Source organism: Oncorhynchus masou, chromosome 19, assembly GCF_036934945.1.
Source record: "Oncorhynchus masou masou isolate Uvic2021 chromosome 19, UVic_Omas_1.1, whole genome shotgun sequence".
NCBI classification, from domain to species: Eukaryota; Metazoa; Chordata; class Actinopteri; order Salmoniformes; family Salmonidae; genus Oncorhynchus; species Oncorhynchus masou.
The window spans coordinates 38,014,055-38,033,643 of record NC_088230.1 but is presented as its reverse complement, the minus strand read 5'-3'; the positions used below and the strand labels follow the sequence as shown (position 1 = coordinate 38,033,643).

At 48.2% G+C, this 19,589-nt stretch overlaps 1 protein-coding gene across 2 annotated transcripts in view; it reads right to left on the bottom strand.

The window, feature by feature from the left end:
• LOC135506250 (jun dimerization protein 2-like) overlaps positions 1–19,589 on the bottom strand; it is a 30,137-nt gene that overhangs the window by 3,206 nt on the left and 7,342 nt on the right. For both annotated transcript variants that reach the window (XM_064925770.1, XM_064925771.1), the window contains exons 3-4: positions 3,949–4,176; positions 3,257–3,361 (exon numbers count right to left, since the gene is read on the bottom strand). In XM_064925770.1, the coding sequence (XP_064781842.1) occupies positions 3,257–3,361; positions 3,949–4,167 (324 nt within the window). In that variant the 5' untranslated portion in view covers positions 4,168–4,176. The remainder of the gene's footprint in view (positions 1–3,256; positions 3,362–3,948; positions 4,177–19,589) is intronic.

Genomic DNA, 19,589 nt, shown 5'->3' with positions numbered 1-19,589 from the left:
ATAACAGCTGCATAGTGAGGATCCCAGCCTATAGAATAACAGCTGCATAGTGTGGATCCCAGCCTATAGAATAACAGCTGCATAGTGAGGATCCCAGCCTATAGAATAACAGCTGCATTATGTGGATCCCAGCCTATGGAATAACAGCTGCATAGTGAGGATCCCAGCCTATGGAATAACAGCTGCATTATGTGGATCCCAGCCTATGGAATAACAGCTGCATTATGTGGATCCCAGCCTATGGAATAACAGCTGCATAGTGTGGATCCCAGCCTATAGAATAACAGCTGCACAGTGAGGATCCCAGCCTATGGAATAACAGCTGCACAGTGTGGATCCCAGCCTATGGAATAACAGCTGCATAGTGAGGATCCCAGCCTATAGAATAACAGCTGCACAGTGAGGATCCCAGCCTATGGAATAACAGCTGCACAGTGAGGATCCCAGCCTATGGAATAACAGCTGCATTATGTGGATCCCAGCCTATGGAATAACAGCTGCATTATGTGGATCCCAGCCTATGGAATAACAGATGCATAGTGTGGATCCCAGCCTATAGAATAACAGCTGCACAGTGAGGATCCCAGCCTATAGAATAACAGCTGCATAGTGTGGATCCCAGCCTATGGAATAACAGCTGCATTATGTGGATCCCAGCCTATGGAATAACAGCTGCATAGTGTGGATCCCAGCCTATGGAATAACAGCTGCATTATGTGGATCCCAGCCTATGGAATAACAGCTGCATAGTGTGGATCCCAGCCTATGGAATAACAGCTGCATTATGTGGATCCCAGCCTATGGAATAACAGCTGCATTATGTGGATCCCAGCCTATGGAATAACAGCTGCATAGTGTGGATCCCAGCCTATAGAATAACAGCTGCACAGTGAGGATCCCAGCCTATAGAATAACAGCTGCATAGTGAGGATCCCAGCCTATAGAATAACAGCTGCATAGTGTGGATCCCAGCCTATGGAATAATAGCTGCATAGTGAGGATCCCAGCCTATAGAATAACAGCTGCACAGTGTGGATCCCAGCCTATGGAATAACAGCTGCATAGTGTGGATCCCAGCCTATAGAATAACAGCTGCATAGTGAGGATCCCAGCCTATAGAATAACAGCTGCATAGTGAGGATCCCAGCCTATAGAATAACAGCTGCATAGTGAGGATCCCAGCCTATAGAATAACAGCTGCATAGTGAGGATCCCAGCCTATAGAATAACAGCTGCACAGTGTGGATCCCAGCCTATAGAATAACAGCTGCATAGTGTGGATCCCAGCCTATAGAATAACAGCTGCACAGTGTGGATCCCAGCCTGTAGAATAAAAGTTTGAGGGAGTTCCTCCCTTCTAAACCCCTCTGTGGTATTTGGGCTCCATACTGTCAAAAACAAGTTTCATTTGAGAAGACCACGAGTGGGACTTTTATTGAAAATCCATACACCTAACAAACACATGCACACTTTTGACAGACTTAAACAGATGCAAATGATCAAGATATTTAAAGTGTCACCAACAAAAAAAGTCAACAATAGACCGATAGAAAATGCAACATGCAAATAGCATTTTTCAGTAGTGCTCACAATATGCCAATTCCATGACCAGAATTGATCTTTCAACTGGACGCAATGAGCCCAATCAGTCCTCCATTACAACACAATCATAAACAACAGAGTTGGCTAATCATGCTCAAGCTAATCTATATTTCCATATTTCCAAGTCCTATTCTTGAAGATCGAAGGACTATTAAATTAATTAGAATGACTAGAAATCTGACAGACTTTGTTTCTTAAATGTAAAGATATAGCCTAATCATAGTATTATCTGTAGTAGAAAGCAATGGGTTAGAATTAAGTCTACATAACCCCATAAAGTAAAATGCAACATATATTTATGGCCAGCTATGTACACGACAGCATTGATTTATCCTGCAATAAATGTTGTTCAATTGGTAATATACATTTTGTGTCTTCTTCTAATGCTTCTTGAAAGTAATTTAAAAGTATCTGAGAGTAATAAGATTACTTTGGGTAATCCAAAAGTTATGTTACCGATTTATAATTTGACAAGTAACTAGTAACTGTAATGGATTACATTTAGAAAGTAACCTTCCCAACCTTGACTATGACGTGAATGCCTGACGGAGAGCACTCATCACGTCTTTATTAACCTCCACATAGATTCTTCACGAATGATTTAGAAGTTACCATGCAATCTATTCTAGATTCTACAGCCAATTTGCAAAGAACACCAGAGTAAATAGTATATATAAAGAACACCAGAGAATACATAAAGAACACCAGAGTAAATATTATATATAAAGAACACCAGAGAATACATGAAGAACACCAGAGTATACATAAAGAACACCAGATAATACATAAAGAACACCAGAGTATACATAAACAACACCAGAGTATACATAAAGAACACCAGAGTATACATAAAGAACACCAGAGAATACATAAAGAACACCAGAGTAAATAGTATATATAAAGAACACCAGAGTATACATAAAGAACACCAGAGTATATAGTATATATAAAGAACACCAGAGAATGCATAAAGAACACCAGAGTATACATAAACAACACCAGAGTATATAGTATATATAAAGAACACCAGAGAATACATAAAGAACACCAGAGTATATAGCATATATAAAGAACACCAGAGTATACATAAAGAACACCAGAGTATACATAAAGAACACCAGAGTATACATAAAGAACACCAGAGCATACATAAAGAACACCAGAGTATACATAAAGAACACCAGAGTATATAGTATATATAAAGAACACCAGAGAATACATAAAGAACACCAGAGTATACATAAAGAACACCAGAGTATATAGTATATATAAAGAACACCAGAGAATACATAAAGAACACCAGAGTAAATATTATATATAAAGAACACCAGAGAATACATGAAGAACACCAGAGTATACATAAAGAACACCAGAGTACACATAAAGAACAACAGAGTACACATAAAGAACACCAGAGTACACATAAAGAACACCAGAGTACACATAAAGAACACCAGAGTACACATAAAGAACACCAGAGTACACATAAAGAACACCAGAGTACACATAAAGAACACCAGAGTATACATAAAGAACACCAGAGTACACATAAAGAACACCAGAGTACACATAAAGAACACCAGAGTACACATAAAGAACACCAGAGTATACATAAAGAACTCTGCCGCCATTTTGAAAAAGAAAAGAGACTAACCCTTTGGAGGAAGTCTGTTCTCTCCTTCTTCTTGTTCCGACATCGTGCTGCTGCCACTTTGTTCTTATCTCTCCTCCGTCTCCTCCTCTCATCGTCCTCGTCCATCTGCAGGGAGAAGGAAGTATTGTGATTAGCTAATGGTGACCTTATTCAAGGCCTGCTTATTATTAAATATAGTTATTCCAACCTTGGGTTCTATCTTTCCTGCATTTTATACTCCTGATGCAGTGGTGTTTCACTCCTAGTTTGTTTTATTTTGAATTTCAAGTAACAACGTCTCAGCTTCATACCTGTGCTTGCCATCTTGGAGGCAAAAGTGAATAGTTTCAGAGAACCCAGATTGAAATGATTAAAGGCCCAGTAGAGTCAAAAACAGGATTTCCTGTGTTTTATATACAGTGGGGCAAAAAAGTATTTAGTCAGCCACCAATTGTGCAAGTTCTCCCACTTAAAAAGATGAGAGAGGCCTGTAATTTTCATCATAGGTACACTTCAACTATGACAGACAAAATGAGGAAAAAAAATCCAGAAAATCACATTGTAGGATTTTTCTGAAATTGGCAACTTGGTAGAGCTAAACGGCTGACAATATCTAAACATCAGTCGATCATAAAAAAAAAAAACATGGCATCCCTCGAAAATATCAACAGTGTGGCACCGTTCCTCCTCTTCCTCCACCTCCTCCTCCTCACCTCTCCCTTGATAGCAGTGAGCGGCCTCTTGCCCAGTCGTCCCAGGATATGCAGCGGTGACAACATGGCGCCCAGGTTCCTGAAGTCCTGTGCCAGTTTGAGCTGGTCGGTGAGCGTGGTGGCAGAGATGCCGGCCAGCAGGCCCAGGCTGGGCAAGGAGCCGGCCGTCAGGGAAGGGTCAGGGATCTGACCGGGCATCATGTCAGACCCAGCTACCATACACCACCGCTGTGGAGACAGAGAGGAGAGGGAGAGAGGAGAGGACGGGAGAGAGGAGAGGACGGAAGGGAGAGAGAGAGGAGAGAGAGAAGGTAAAGGAAGGGAGAGAGAGGGAAAGGAAGGGAGAGAGAGAGAGAGAGAGAGAGAGAGAGAGAGAGAGAGAGAGAGGGAAAGGAAGGGAGAGAGAGAGGAGAGAGAAGGGAAAGGAACGGAGAGAGAGAGAGAGAGAGAGAGAAGGGAAAGGAAGGGAGAGAGAGAGAGAGAGAAGGGAAAGGAATGGAGAGAGAGGGAAAGGAAGGGAGAGAGAGAGAGAAAGGAAGGGAGAGAGAGAGGAGAGAGAAGGGAAAGGAAGGGAGAGAGAGAGAGAGAGGGAAAGGAAGGGAGAGAGAGGAGAGAGAAGGGAAAGGAATGGAGAGAGAGAGGAGAGAGAAGGGAAAGGAAGGGAGAGAGAGAGGAGAGAGAAGGGAGAGAGAGAGAGGAGAGAGAAGGGAAAGGAAGGGAGAGAGAGAGGAGAGAGAAGGGAGAGAGAGTGGGTAAAGGAAGGGAGAGAGAGAGGATAGAGGTTAAGATTAAAATCATCCTGTCAATGACTGATGCAATAACATTATTAGTCACGTCAGAAACAACCACACAGAGAAGAAGAAAAGGGAGGTTTATTTAATGTCCAAAACATTTCAACCGTAGGATATTTTCCTTTCCCAGACAGTTTAAAAGCTACTGTCCAATATCCTCCACAGACAACCATTTAACGGAATTGACAGACTGGATTTTGCTGAATTCTACACAGGAATGTTAAGCTACACTAGTATCTTGGCTCCATGTTCAGGCTGTGATTAATCACGTATCGCATTGATTTGCCCACAATCATAGAACAAAACAAAGAGAGGGTGGTATGCAATAAAATAAATCAAGAGTTTGACCACAGGACTTCTTATTGCAATCAGAGACAGAGAGACAGAGAAACAGAGAGACAGAGAGAGAGAGTGAGAGACAGAGTGACAGAGAGACAGAGAGAGAGACAGAGAGAGAGACAGAGAGACACAGAGACAGAGAGAGCGACAGAGAGACAGAGAGACAGAGTGAGAGAGAGACAGAGTGAGAGAGAGACAGAGACAGATAGAGAGACAGAGAGAGAGAGAGAGAGAGAGAGAGAGAGACAGAGGGACAGAGAGACAGAGACAGAGAGAGCGACAGAGAGACAGAAAGAGAGAGAGAGAGACAGAGTGAGAGAGAGACAGAGAGACATAGAGGCAGAGTGAGAGAGAGACAGAGTGAGAGAGAGAGACAGATAGAGAGACAGAGAGAGAGAGAGAGAGACAGAGTGAGAGAGAGAGTGAGAGAGAGACAGAGAGAGAGAGAGACAGAGAGAGAGACAGGGAGAGAGACAGAGAGAGAGAGAGAGAGAGAGAGACAGAGTGACAGAGAGACAGAGAGACAGAGAGAGCGACAGAGAGACAGAAAGAGAGAGAGAGAGAGACAGAGTGAGAGAGAGACAGAGAGAGAGAGAGAGAGCGACAGAGAGACAGAGAGAGAGAGAGAGACAGAGAGACAGAGAGAGCGACAGAGAGACAGAAAGAGAGAGAGAGAGACAGAGAGAGAGACAGAGAGAGAGACAGAGAGAGAGAGACAGAGAGAGACAGAGAGAGCGACAGAGAGACAGAGAGAGAGAGAGAGAGAGAGACAGAGTGACAGAGAGACAGAGAGACAGAGACAGAGAGAGCGACAGAGAGACAGAAAGAGAGAGAGAGAGACAGAGTGAGAGAGAGACAGAGAGAGAGAGACAGAGTGAGAGAGAGACAGAGACAGATAGAGAGACAGAGAGAGAGAGACAGAGAGAGAGACAGAGAGAGAGAGAGACAGAGAGAGAGACAGAGACAGAGAGAGAGACAGAGAGAGACAGAGTGAGAGAGAGAGTGAGAGAGAGTGAGAGAGAGGCAGAGAGACAGAGTGAGAGAGAGACAGAGTGAGAGAGAGACAGAGTGAGAGAGAGACAGAGTGAGAGAGAGACAGAGTGAGAGAGACAGAGAGAGAGAGAGACAGAGTGAGAGAGAGAGAGACAGAGAGAGAGTGAGAGAGACAGAGAGACAGAGATACAGAGTGAGAGAGAGAGAGAGAGAGAGAGAGAGAGAGAGACAGAGAGAGTGAGAGAGCGAGAGAGACAGAGCGAGACAGAGTGAGAGAGAGTGAGAGAGACAGAGAGAGAGAGATACAGAGTGAGAGAGAGAGAGAGAGAGAGAGAGAGAGAGAGAGAGAGAGAGTGAGAGAGACAGAGAGAGAGACAGAGTGAGAGAGAGTGAGAGAGACAGAGAGACAGAGCGAGACAGAGTGAGAGAGAGAGAGAGACAGAGAGACAGAGATACAGAGTGAGAGAGAGAGAGAGAGAGAGAGAGAGAGAGACAGAGAGAGAGAGAGAGAGAGAGAGAGAGAGACAGAGAGAGACAGAGAGAGAGTGAGAGAGTGAGAGAGACAGAGAGAGAGACAGAGTGAGAGAGAGTGAGAGAGACAGAGAGACAGAGATACAGAGTGAGAGAGAGAGAGAGAGAGAGAGAGACAGAGAGAGAGAGAGAGAGAGCGAGTGAGAGAGAGACAGAGCGAGACAGAGTGAGAGAGAGAGAGAGACAGAGAAACATGAGAGAAATAAAGCCTGTACAAACCAGCCTGAAGGGAAGTGGATGGACATGTTAGAACCGAGACTCCTGGTGGTCAAAAACAAAACAAATGTCGCTCATGGAACAGCGCATCTGAGCCCTACTGTCTGTATTTACTTCCCATACAGCGGGCGATGCTAATTCACATGCACCTCGTCTCCGATACACACCAGTATTTTCAGTATCAAGCAGTGAATCAACAGGTTATGGCCCCTTTGTACAAAGCCCTCATCTCAGCCTAACCCAACAAAGACGTGTATTGTGAGGTGAGAAGGACAGGACAGGACAGCTGACTGTATTGCTGCCTGTGGAGCTGACCAGCTGACTCCCTGGCTATGCCCCAAGGGCACCCTATTCCCTCGAAGTAGGGACCATAGAGCCCTGGTCAGAAGTAGGGACCATAGAGCCCTGGTCAGAAGTAGGGACCATAGAGCCCTGGTCAGAAGTAGGGACCATAGAGCCCTGGTCAGAAGTAGGGACCATAGAGCCCTGGTCAGAAGTAGGGACCATAGGGCCCTGGTCAGAAGTAGGGACCATAGAGCCCTGGTCAGAAGTAGGGACCATAGAGCCCTGGTCAGAAGTAGGGACCATAGAGCCCTGGTCAGAAGTAGGGACCATAGGGCCCTGGTCAGAAGTAGGGACCATAGAGCCCTGGTCAAAAGTAGGGACCATAGAGCCCTGGTCAGAAGTAGGGACCATAGAGCCCTGGTCAGAAGTAGGGACCATAGAGCCCTGGTCAGAAGTAGGGACCATAGAGCCCTGGTCAGAAGTAGGGACCATAGGGCCCTGGTCAGAAGTAGGGACCATAGAGCCCTGGTCAGAAGTAGGGACCATAGAGCCCTGGTCAGAAGTAGGGACCATAGAGCCCTGGTCAGAAGTAGGGACCATAGAGCCCTGGTCAGAAGTAGGGACCATAGAGCCCTGGTCAGAAGTAGGGACCATAGAGCCCTGGTCAGAAGTAGGGACCATAGAGCCCTGGTCAGAAGTAGGGACCATAGAGCCCTGGTCAGAAGTAGGGACCATAGAGCCCTGGTCAGAAGTAGGGACCATAGGGCCCTGGTCAGAAGTAGGGACCATAGAGCCCTGGTCAGAAGTAGGGACCATAGGGCCCTGGTCAGAAGTAGGGACCATAGAGCCCTGGTCAGAAGTAGGGACCATAGAGCCCTGGTCAGAAGTAGGGACCATAGAGCCCTGGTCAGAAGTAGGGACCATAGGGCCCTGGTCAAATTGTGCACTATATAGAGAATAGGGTGCCATTTGGGACCCAGAACCTGTCCCTGTCTGACTATACTGGAAGACTGTGGTTCCTTTCTGAGCTAAATTTTAAAAAGACAGAAAGAGAGACAGAGAGAAAGAGTAGTCTGACAGACTACCACCCCTAGACCAGCTGGCTTACTGTAGTCTGACAGACTAGCACCCCTAGACCAGCTGGCTTACTGTAGTCTGACAGACTACCACCCCTAGTCCAGTTGGCCTACTGTAGTCTGACAGACTACCACCCCTAGACCAGCTGGCCTACTGTAGTCTGACAGACTACCACCCCTAGACCAGCTGGCCTACTGTAGTCTGACAGACTACCACCCCTAGACCAGCTGGCCTACTGTAGTCTGACAGACTACCACCCCTACACCAACTGGCCTACTGTAGTCTGACAGACTACCGCCCCTACACCAGCTGGCCTACTGTAGTCTGACAGACTACCACCCCTACACCAACTGGCCTACTGTAGTCTGACAGACTACCGCCCCTAAACCAGCTGGCCTACTGTAGTCTGACAGACTACCACCCCTAAACCAGCTGGCCTACTGTAGTCTGGCCTACTGTAGTCTGACAGACTATCACCCATAGACCAGCTGGCCTACTGTAGTCTGACAGACTATCACATCTAGACCAGCTGGCCTACTGTAGTCTGACTGACTACCACCCCTAGAAATAAAGCTACCTAGACCAGCTGGCCTACTGTAGTCTGACAGACTACCACCCCTAGACCACCTGGCCTACTGTAGTCTGACAGACTACCACCCCTAGACCAGCTGGCCTACTGTAGTCTGACAGACTATCACCCATAGACCAGCTGGCCTACTGTAGTCTGACAGACTATCACATCTAGACCAGCTGGCCTACTGTAGTCTGACTGACTACCACCCCTAGAAATAAAGCTACCTAGACCAGCTGGCCTACTGTAGTCTGACAGACTACCACCTCTAGACCAGCTGGCCTACTGTAGTCTGACAGACTAGCACCCCTAGACCAGCTGGCCTACTGTAGTCTGACAGACTAGCACCCCTAGACCAGCTGGCCTACTGTAGTCTGACAGACTAGCACCCCTAGACCAGCTGGCCTACCGTAGTCTGACAGACTATCACCCCTAGACCAGCTGGCCTACTGTAGTCTGACAGACTACCACCCCTAGACCAGCTGGCCTACTGTAGTCTGACAGACTACCAGCCCTGACCAGCTGGCCTACTGTAGTCTGACTGACTACCACCCCTAGACCAGCTGGCCTACTGTAGTCTGACAGACTACCACCCCTAGACCAGCTGGCCTACTGTAGTCTGACAGACTACCACCCCTAGACCAGCTGGCCTACTGTAGTCTGACAGACTACCACCCCTACACCAGCTGGCCTACTGTAGTCTGACAGACTACCGCCCCTAAACCAGCTGGCCTACTGTAGTCTGACAGACTACCACCCCTAGACCAGCTGGCCTACTGTAGTCTGACAGACTACCACCCCTAGACCAGCTGGCCTACTGTAGTCTGACAGACTACCACCCCTACACCAACTGGCCTACTGTAGTCTGACAGACTACCGCCCCTAAACCAGCTGGCCTACTGTAGTCTGACAGACTACCACCCCTACACCAACTGGCCTACTGTAGTCTGACAGACTACCGCCCCTAAACCAGCTGGCCTACTGTAGTCTGACAGACTACCACCCCTAAACCAGCTGGCCTACTGTAGTCTGGCCTACTGTAGTCTGACAGACTATCACCCATAGACCAGCTGGCCTACTGTAGTCTGACAGACTATCACATCTAGACCAGCTGGCCTACTGTAGTCTGACTGACTACCACCCCTAGAAATAAAGCTACCTAGACCAGCTGGCCTACTGTAGTCTGACAGACTACCACCCCTAGACCACCTGGCCTACTGTAGTCTGACAGACTACCACCCCTAGACCAGCTGGCCTACTGTAGTCTGACAGACTATCACCCATAGACCAGCTGGCCTACTGTAGTCTGACAGACTATCACCCCTACACCAACTGGCCTACTGTAGTCTGACAGACTACCGCCCCTAAACCAGCTGGCCTACTGTAGTCTGACAGACTACCACCCCTACACCAACTGGCCTACTGTAGTCTGACAGACTACCGCCCCTAAACCAGCTGGCCTACTGTAGTCTGACAGACTACCACCCCTAAACCAGCTGGCCTACTGTAGTCTGGCCTACTGTAGTCTGACAGACTATCACCCATAGACCAGCTGGCCTACTGTAGTCTGACAGACTATCACATCTAGACCAGCTGGCCTACTGTAGTCTGACTGACTACCACCCCTAGAAATAAAGCTACCTAGACCAGCTGGCCTACTGTAGTCTGACAGACTACCACCCCTAGACCACCTGGCCTACTGTAGTCTGACAGACTACCACCCCTAGACCAGCTGGCCTACTGTAGTCTGACAGACTATCACCCATAGACCAGCTGGCCTACTGTAGTCTGACAGACTATCACATCTAGACCAGCTGGCCTACTGTAGTCTGACTGACTACCACCCCTAGAAATAAAGCTACCTAGACCAGCTGGCCTACTGTAGTCTGACAGACTACCACCTCTAGACCAGCTGGCCTACTGTAGTCTGACAGACTAGCACCCCTAGACCAGCTGGCCTACTGTAGTCTGACAGACTAGCACCCCTAGACCAGCTGGCCTACTGTAGTCTGACAGACTAGCACCCCTAGACCAGCTGGCCTACCGTAGTCTGACAGACTATCACCCCTAGACCAGCTGGCCTACTGTAGTCTGACAGACTACCACCCCTAGACCAGCTGGCCTACTGTAGTCTGACAGACTACCAGCCCTAGACCAGCTGGCCTACTGTAGTCTGACTGACTACCACCCCTAGACCAGCTGGCCTACTGTAGTCTGACAGACTACCACCCCTAGACCAGCTGGCCTACTGTAGTCTGACAGACTACCACCCCTAGACCAGCTGGCCTACTGTAGTCTGACAGACTACCGCCCCTAAACCAGCTGGCCTACTGTAGTCTGACAGACTACCACCCCTAGACCAGCTGGCCTACTGTAGTCTGACAGACTACCACCCCTAGACCAGCTGGCCTACTGTAGTCTGACAGACTACCACCCCTAAACCAGCTGGCCTACTGTAGTCTGACAGACTACCACCCCTAGACCAGCTGGCCTACTGTAGTCTGACAGACTACCACCCCTAGACCAGCTGGCCTACTGTAGTCTGACAGACTACCACCCCTAGACCAGCTGGCCTACTGTAGTCTGACAGACTACCACCCCTAGACCAGCTGGCCTACTGTAGTCTGACAGACTACCACCCCTAGACCAGCTGGCCTACTGTAGTCTGACAGACTACCACCCCTAGACCAGCTGGCCTACTGTAGTCTGACAGACTACCACCCCTAGACCAGCTGGCCTACTGTAGTCTGACAGACTACCACCCCTAGACCAGCTGGCCTACTGTAGTCTGACAGACTACCACCCCTAGACCAGCTGGCCTACTGTAGTCTGACAGACTACCACCCCTAGACCAGCTGGCCTACTGTAGTCTGACAGACTACCAGCCCTAGACCAGCTGGCCTACTGTAGTCTGACAGACTACCACCCCTAGACCAGCTGGCCTACTGTAGTCTGACAGACTACCACCCCTAGACCAGCTGGCCTACTGTAGTCTGACAGACTACCACCCCTAGACCAGCTGGCCTACTGTAGTCTGACAGACTACCACCCCTAGACCAGCTGGCCTACTGTAGTCTGATTAACTACCTTATTTTCTCCTCTTTCTCAGCCTGCTAACCAGGATCAGCGTTCAGTGTTTGATGATGCAACACCCTCTCTGTGTTCTTGCAGTCAAGCAGAACAACCAGCTGGCACATACACACACACGCGCGCCCGCTAGCGCACATACACACACAGCAGACATACTGTACCCAGACCAGACAGACAAAGACAGCCACACAGAGCAGGGTAGAGCAGAACAGAACAGGGTAGAGCAGAACAGGGTAGAGCAGAACAGAACAGGGTAGAGCAGAACAGGGTAGAGCAGAACAGGGTCGAGCAGAACAGGGTAGAGCAGAACAGGGTAGAGCAGAACAGGGTCGAGCAGAACAGGGTAGAGCAGAACAGGGTCGAGCAGTACAGGGTCGAGCAGAACAGGGCAGAGCAGAACAGGGTCGAGCAGAACAGGGTAGAGCAGAACAGGGTCGAGCAGTACAGAACAGGGCAGAGCAGAGCAGAACAGAACAGGGCAGAGCAGAACAGAACAGGGCAGAGCAGAGCAGGGCAGAGCAGAACAGGGTAGAGCAGAACAGGGCAGAGCAGAACAGGGTCGAGCAGAACAGGGTAGAGCAGAACAGGGTCGAGCAGTACAGAACAGGGCAGAGCAGAACAGAACAGGGCAGAGCAGAACAGAACAGGGCAGAACAGAACAGAACAGGGCAGAACAGAACAGGGCAGAGCAGAACAGAACAGGGCAGAACAGAACAGGGCAGAGCAGAACAGGGTAGAGCAGAACAGGGTCGAGCAGTACAGAACAGGGCAGAGCAGAACAGGGCAGAGCAGAACAGAACAGGGCAGAGCAGAACAGGGTAGAGCAGAACAGGGCAGAACAGGGCAGGGTTGAGCAGAGCAGGATAGAGTAGAGCAGAACAAGACAGAACAGGGCAGGGTCGAGCAGAACACTGCCTAGTGGAAGTGGCCTCAGGAGAAGCCAAACACACAGCACAGTCAGTGGGAGAGGAAATGGCATGTATTAGTTAGGAAATAGAACTGCACTCAAGGCAGGTCCTGTCCTGCGAGCACACAAAGATCAATCAAATATGACACGTGGGTGTGTGTATGTGTGTGCGTGAGCGTGCCTGCCTGTGTGCCTGTGTGCCTGCCTGTCTGTCTGTCTGTCTGTCTGCCTGCCTACCTGTCTGTCTGTCTGTCTGTCTGTATGTCTGTCTGCCTGTCTGCCTGTCTGTCTGCCTGTCTGTCTGTCTGTCTGTCTGTCTGTCTGTCTGCCTGCCTGTCTGCCTGTCTGCCTGCCTGTCTGCCTGTCTGTCTGCCTGCCTGTCTGTCTGCCTGTCTGCATGTCTGTCTGTCTGTCTGCCTGTCTGCCTGTCTGCCTGCCTGCCTGTCTGTCTGTCTGTCTGTCTGTCTGTCTGCCTGTCTGCCTATCTGTCTGCCTGTCTGCCTATCTGCCTATCTGTCTGCCTGTCTGCCTGTCTGTCTGTCTGCCTGCCTATCTGTCTGCCTGTCTGCCTGTCTGTCTGTCTGCCTGTCTGTCTGCCTGTCTGCCTGTCTGCCTGCCTGTCTGTCTGTCTGTCTGTCTGCCTGTCTGCCTGTCTGCCTGTCTGTCTGCCTGTCTGTCTGCCTGTCTGCCTGTCTGCCTGCCTGTCTGCCTGTCTGTCTGTCTGTCTGTCTGTCTGTCTGCCTGTCTGCCTATCTGTCTGCCTGTCTGCCTGTCTGCCTGCCTATCTGCCTATCTGTCTGCCTGTCTGCCTGTCTGTCTGTCTGCCTGCCTGTCTGTCTGCCTATCTGTCTGCCTGTCTGCCTGTCTGTCTGTCTGCCTGTCTGTCTGTCTGTCTGCCTGTCTGTCTGCCTATCTGTCTGTCTGTCTGTCTGCTTGTCTGTCTGCCTGCCTGTCTGCCTGTCTGGCTGCCTGCATACGTAAGTGTGTGTGCATTCAGGCACATGTACCAGTCGTCAGGGCATGAACTCTACAAAGTGTGGAAAGAATTCCACAGGGATGCTGGCCCACGGTGACTCCAATGCTTCCCCCCACTTCCCCAAATCAATCGTGTAGTGTAGGACAGTGTAGTGTAGGACAGTGTCATGTAGTGTAGTGTAGTGTAGTGTAGTGTAGTGTAGTGTAGTGTAGTGTAGTGTAGGACAGTGTCATGTAGTGTAGTGTAGTGTAGTGTAGTGAGGTGTAGTGTAGTGTAGTGTAGTGTAGTGTAGTGTAGTGTAGTGTAGTGTAGTGTAGTGTAGTGTAGGACAGTGTCATGTAGTGTAGTGTAGGACAGTGTCATGTAGTGTAGTGTAGTGTAGTGAGGTGTAGTGTAGTGTAGGACAGTGTCATGTAGTGTAGTGTAGTGAGGTGTAGTGTAGTGTAGGACAGTGTCATGTAGTGTAGTGTAGTGAGGTGTAGTGTAGTGTAGGACAGTGTCATGTAGTGTAGTGTAGGACAGTGTAGTGTAGTGTAGGACAGTGTAGTGTAATGTAGGACAGTGTAATGTAGGACAGCGTAGTGTAATGTAGGACAGTGTAGTGTAATGTAGGACAGTGTAGTGTAGTGTAGGACAGTGTAGTGTAGTGTAGGACAATGTAGGGTAATGTAGGACAGTGTAGTGTAGGACAGTGTAGTGTAGTGTAGTGTAGTGTAGTGTAGTGTAGTGTAGGACAGTGTAGTGTAGGACAATGTAGGGTAATGTAGGGTAATGTAGCACAGTGTAGTGTATGTCAGTGTAGTGTAGTGTAGTGTAGTGTAGTGTAGTGTAGTGTAGTGTAGGACAGTGTACGGTAATGTAGGACAGTGTAGTGTAGGACAGTGTAGTGTAATGTAGGATAGTGTAGTGTAGGACAGTGTAGTGTAGTGTAGTGTAGTGTAGTGTAGTGTAGTGTAGTGTAGTGTAGGACAGTGTAGTGTAGTGTAGACAGTGTAGTGTAGTGTAGGACAGTGTAGTGTAGGGCAGTGTAGTGTAGTGTAGGACAGTGTAGTGTAGTGTAGGACACTGTAGTGTAGTGTAGTGTAGTACAGTGTAGTGTAGGACAGTGTAAGGTAATGTAGACAGTGTAGTGTAATGTAGGATAGTGTAGTGTAATGTAGGATAGTGTAGTGCAGTGTAGGACAGTGTAGTGTAGGACAGTGTAGTGTAGTGTAGGACAGTGTAGGGTAATGTAGGACAGTGTAGTGTAGGACAGTGTAGGGTAATGTAGGACAGTGTAGTGCAATGTAGGATAGTGTAATGTAGTGTAGGACAGTGTAGTGCAGTGTAGTACAGTGTAGTGTAGTGTAGTGTAGGACAGTGTAGTGTAGTGTAGTACAGTGTAGTGTAGTGTAGGACAGTGTAGTGTAGTGTAGTACAGTGTAGTGTAGTGTAGGACAGTGTAGTGTAGTGTAGGACAGTGTAGTGCAGTGTAGTACAGTGTAATGTAGTGTAGAACAGTGTAGTGTAGTGTAGGACAGTGTAGTGTAGTGTAGGACAGTGTAGTGTAGTGTAGGACAGTGTAGTGCAGTGTAGTACAGTGTAATGTAGTGTAGGACAGTGTAGTGTAGTGTAGGACAGTGTAGTGTAGTGTAGGACAGTGTAGTGCAGTGCAGGACAGTGTAGTGTAGTGTAGGACAGTGTAGTGTAGTGTAGGACAGTGTAGTGTAGTGTAGTACAGTGTAGTGTAGTGTAGGACAGTGTAGTGCAGTGTAGGACAGTGTAGTGTAGTGTAGTACAGTGTAGTGTAGTGTAGGACAGTGTAGTGTAGTGTAGTACAGTGTAGTGTAGTGTAGGACAGTGTAGTGTAGTGTAGTACAATGTAGTGTAGTGTAGGACAGTGTAGTGTAGTGTAGGACAGTGTAGTGTAGTGTAGGACAGTGTAGTGCAGTGCAGGACAGTGTAGTGTAGTGTAGGACAGTGTAGTGCAGTGTATGACAGTGTAGTGTAGTGCAGTGTAGGACAGTGTAGTGTAGGACAGTGTAGTGTAGTGCAGTGTAGGACAGTGTAGTGTAGTGTAGGACAGTGTAGTGTAGTGTAGTGTAGGACAGTGTAGTGTAGTGCAGTGTAGTACAGTGTAGTGTAGTGTAGGACAGTGTAGTGTAGTGTAGGACAGTGTAGTGCTGTGGAGGACAGTGTAGTGCAGTGCTGTTCTCTGCTCTTATCTGCTCTGCTGCTGTTCATATTGAGTCATTCAACTCATAGAAATGTGTGAGAAGAGAAAACAACCGCTTTCATTTCTCCTTCTTCTAACGGCCTCATCAGGCTTGATGTGCTCCCTTCCTCTGGCAGGCCCAGCATTGAGAAACCAGCCTCTCAAAAAACGTGTTCACTATGACTAAACATTTCCATAATATTCATTACCAAATTTAAGCCTGATCCCAGACCTGTTTGTATTGCCATGTATGAGTTGTCAAGACAGCGCAAACCGTTCTGCGACCAGGTTACCGCATATCAATGAAGAGGGGAAAGAACCCCCAACAACATGGTCAATGAGTCTGAGGCTATGACAGTCGTTAGCTAGCTATCACTAGATATCATTAGCTATCATTAGCTATCATTAGATATCATTAGCTATCATTAGATATCATTAGCTATCATTAGCTATCATTAGCTATCACTAGATATCATTAGCTATCATTAGCTATCATTAGATATCATTAGCTATCATTAGCTATCATTAGATATCATTAGATATCATTAGATATCATTAGCTATCATTAGATATCATTAGCTATCATTAGCTATCATTAGATATCACTAGATATCATTAGCTATCATTAGCTATCATTAGATATCATTAGCCAAATGTTAGCCTGGCTCTGTGGTAGGGAGGCAGAAGGGATTGGTATAATTCATTTTAGTGTAAATGTCTGGAACAGATCGTGATGACTTCATGTAAGAGACTTCAGGATGGGTTAATATCCAAGATAGGTACTTCATCATCCAGGGTGATCATCCATCATCCAGGGTGATCATACATCATCCATAGTGATCATCCATCATCCATCATCCAGGGTGATCATCCATCATTCATCCAGCGTGATCATCCATCATTCATCATCCATAGTGATCATCCATCATCCATCATCCAGGGTGATCATCCATCATCCAGGGTGATCATCCATCATTCATCATCCATAGTGATCATCCATCATCCAGGGTGATCATCCATCATTCATTATCCAGGGTGATCATCCATCATCCAGGGTGATCATCCCTCATTCATCATCCAGGGTGATCATCCATCATTCATCATCCATAGTGATCATCCATCATCCAGGGTGATCATCCATCATTCATTATCCAGGGTGATCATTCATGATCCAGGGTGATCATCCATCATTCATCCAGGGTGATCATTCATCATTCATCATCCAGGATGCATCCTAAATGGAGCTCTATCTCCTATATAGTGCACTACTGGGAATAGTATACCATTTGGAACGCAGGCCGAGGATCATTGCAATTCACCTTTCAGTCAAATCCTGACTAAGTCGAGGCACCTGCAATGAGGTCAGACGCATCTAGACCAGCTGACTACTGCCACAAGCATTAGGTCATGAGTGGGTTAATAACCACGGAGGAGCTGCATTCAAGTATGAACTAACCAGAACCCAGGAGCTGCATTCAAGTATGAACTAACCAGAACCCAGGAGCTGCATTCAAGTATGAACTAACCAGAACCCAGGAGCTGCAGTACAAGTATGAACTAACCAGAACCCAGGAGCTGCAGTACAAGTATGAACTAACCAGAACCCAGGAGCTGCATTCAAGTATGAACTAACCAGAACCCAGGAGCTGCATTCAAGTATGAACTAACCAGAACCAAGGAGCTGCAGTACAAGTATGAACTAACCAGAACCAAGGAGCTGCAGTACAAGTATGACCTAACCAGAACCCAGGAGCTGCATTCAAGTATGAACTAACCAGAACCAAGGAGCTGCAGTACAAGTATGAACTAACCAGAACCCAGGAGCTGCAGTACAAGTATGAACTAACCAGAACCCAGGAGCTGCAGTACAAGTATGAACTAACCAGAACCCAGGAGCTGCAGTACAAGTATGAACTAACCAGAACCCAGGAGCTGCAGTACAAGTATGAACTAACCAGAACCCAGGAGCTGCATTCAAGTATGAACTAACCAGAACCCAGGAGCTGCAGTACAAGAATGCATGGAGTTCCCTGTACGCCTATACCACATAACCTTGGCTTTTCCAGTGATGCTAGAAACACATTGGCCAACAGCCTCTCCTCTCCCCCTCTCCCCCCCTCTCCTCCCCCTCCTCTTCTCCTCCTCTTCTCCTCCTCTTCTCCTCCTCTCCCCCCCTCCCCCCTCCCCCCCTCCCCCTCCTCCCCCTCCTCCCCTTCCTCTCCCTCGTCTCCCCCTCCCCTCCCCCCTCCCCTCCCCCTCCCCTCCACTCTCCTCCCCCCCCTCTCCTCTCCCTTCCTCTCCCTCTCCCCTCCCCCTCCCCCCTCCCCTCCTCTTCTCCTCCTCCTCTCCCCCCCCTCCCCCTCCTCCTCCCCCTCTCCCTTCCCCTCCCCCCTTCCCCTCCTCCTCTCCCCTCCCCTCCTCTCCCTCCTCCCCCTCTCCCTCCTCCCCTCCTCTCCCTTCCTCTCTTCTCCCTTCCTCTCCCCTCCCCTCCCCCTCCCCCTCCTCTCCTCTCCCTTCCTCTCCTCTCCTCTCCCTCTCCTCTCCTCTCCTCCCCTCCCCTTCTCCTCTTCCCCCTCCCCCTCCTCCTCTCCTGTCCTCCTCCCCTCTCCCTTCCCCTCCCCCTTCCCCTCCTCCTCTCCTCTCCCCTCCCCCTCCTCTTCTCCTCCTCCTCTCCTCCCCTCTCCTCATCCTCTCCCCCTCTCCTCTCCTCTCCCTTTCTCTCCTCTCTCCTCCTCCTCCCCTCTATAACCAGAGTGGTGTGGTCAGTTGCAGCAAACATAAGTCAATGTCCAAAATGTCCAAAATGGCACCCTGTTCTCACATAGTGAACTACTCTTGACTAGGGCCCTATGGGGCCTTTCTTTGACCAGCCCTATTTGACCTGTAGTGCAATATGTAGGAGAATAGGGTGCCAATTGGGACACTGCCATAGTCACACATCAGGTAATGTCACAACTCAATAGCAGCATGTGTAAATATATATATATCTATATATATATAATATATAAATCGCTGTTGGAGAGGGAGATATAATTAGTTTAACTTCACAGAAGAATTGTGACATCTGGAAGTGATATAGTTCTCTAACTGTTGCTTCTGTCTCAGGGCGTTTCATGACCTCTCAATGGCTTTCTGTCTTTTTCTATAAAATCCGTTTGTTCCAGCGACTGCATACATTTAAAAAAACATTTTTTTTTAGGTTACACCCTTTCACTTCTGGGTGTTCACTTCCATACTGTCCATCTAGGTTAGAAACGTCTCAGCCTCTGTCCAATGTTTATACATGACATGTGGATTGACTTAGAGACTAAGAAAACACACTGCCATGTACCCATAGCACTAGGCAAGGATCTGCTCCTACTCTAGTTGTTGTGTGGATAGCTGTTAGCTAGGTCTAGTGGTTGTGTGGGTAGCTGTTAACTAGGTTTAGTTGTTGTGTGGGTAGCTGTTAACTAGGTCTAGTTGTTGTGTGGGTAGCTGTTAGCTAGGTCTAGTTGTTGTGTGGGTAGCTGTTAGCTAGGTCTAGTTGTTGTGTGGCTAGCTGTTAACTAGGTCTAGTTGTTGTGTGGGTAGCTGTTAACTAGGTCTAGTTGTTGTGTGGGTAGCTGTTAGCTAGGTCTAGTTATTGTGTGGGTAGCTGTTAGCTAGGTCTAGTTGTTGTGTGGCTAGCT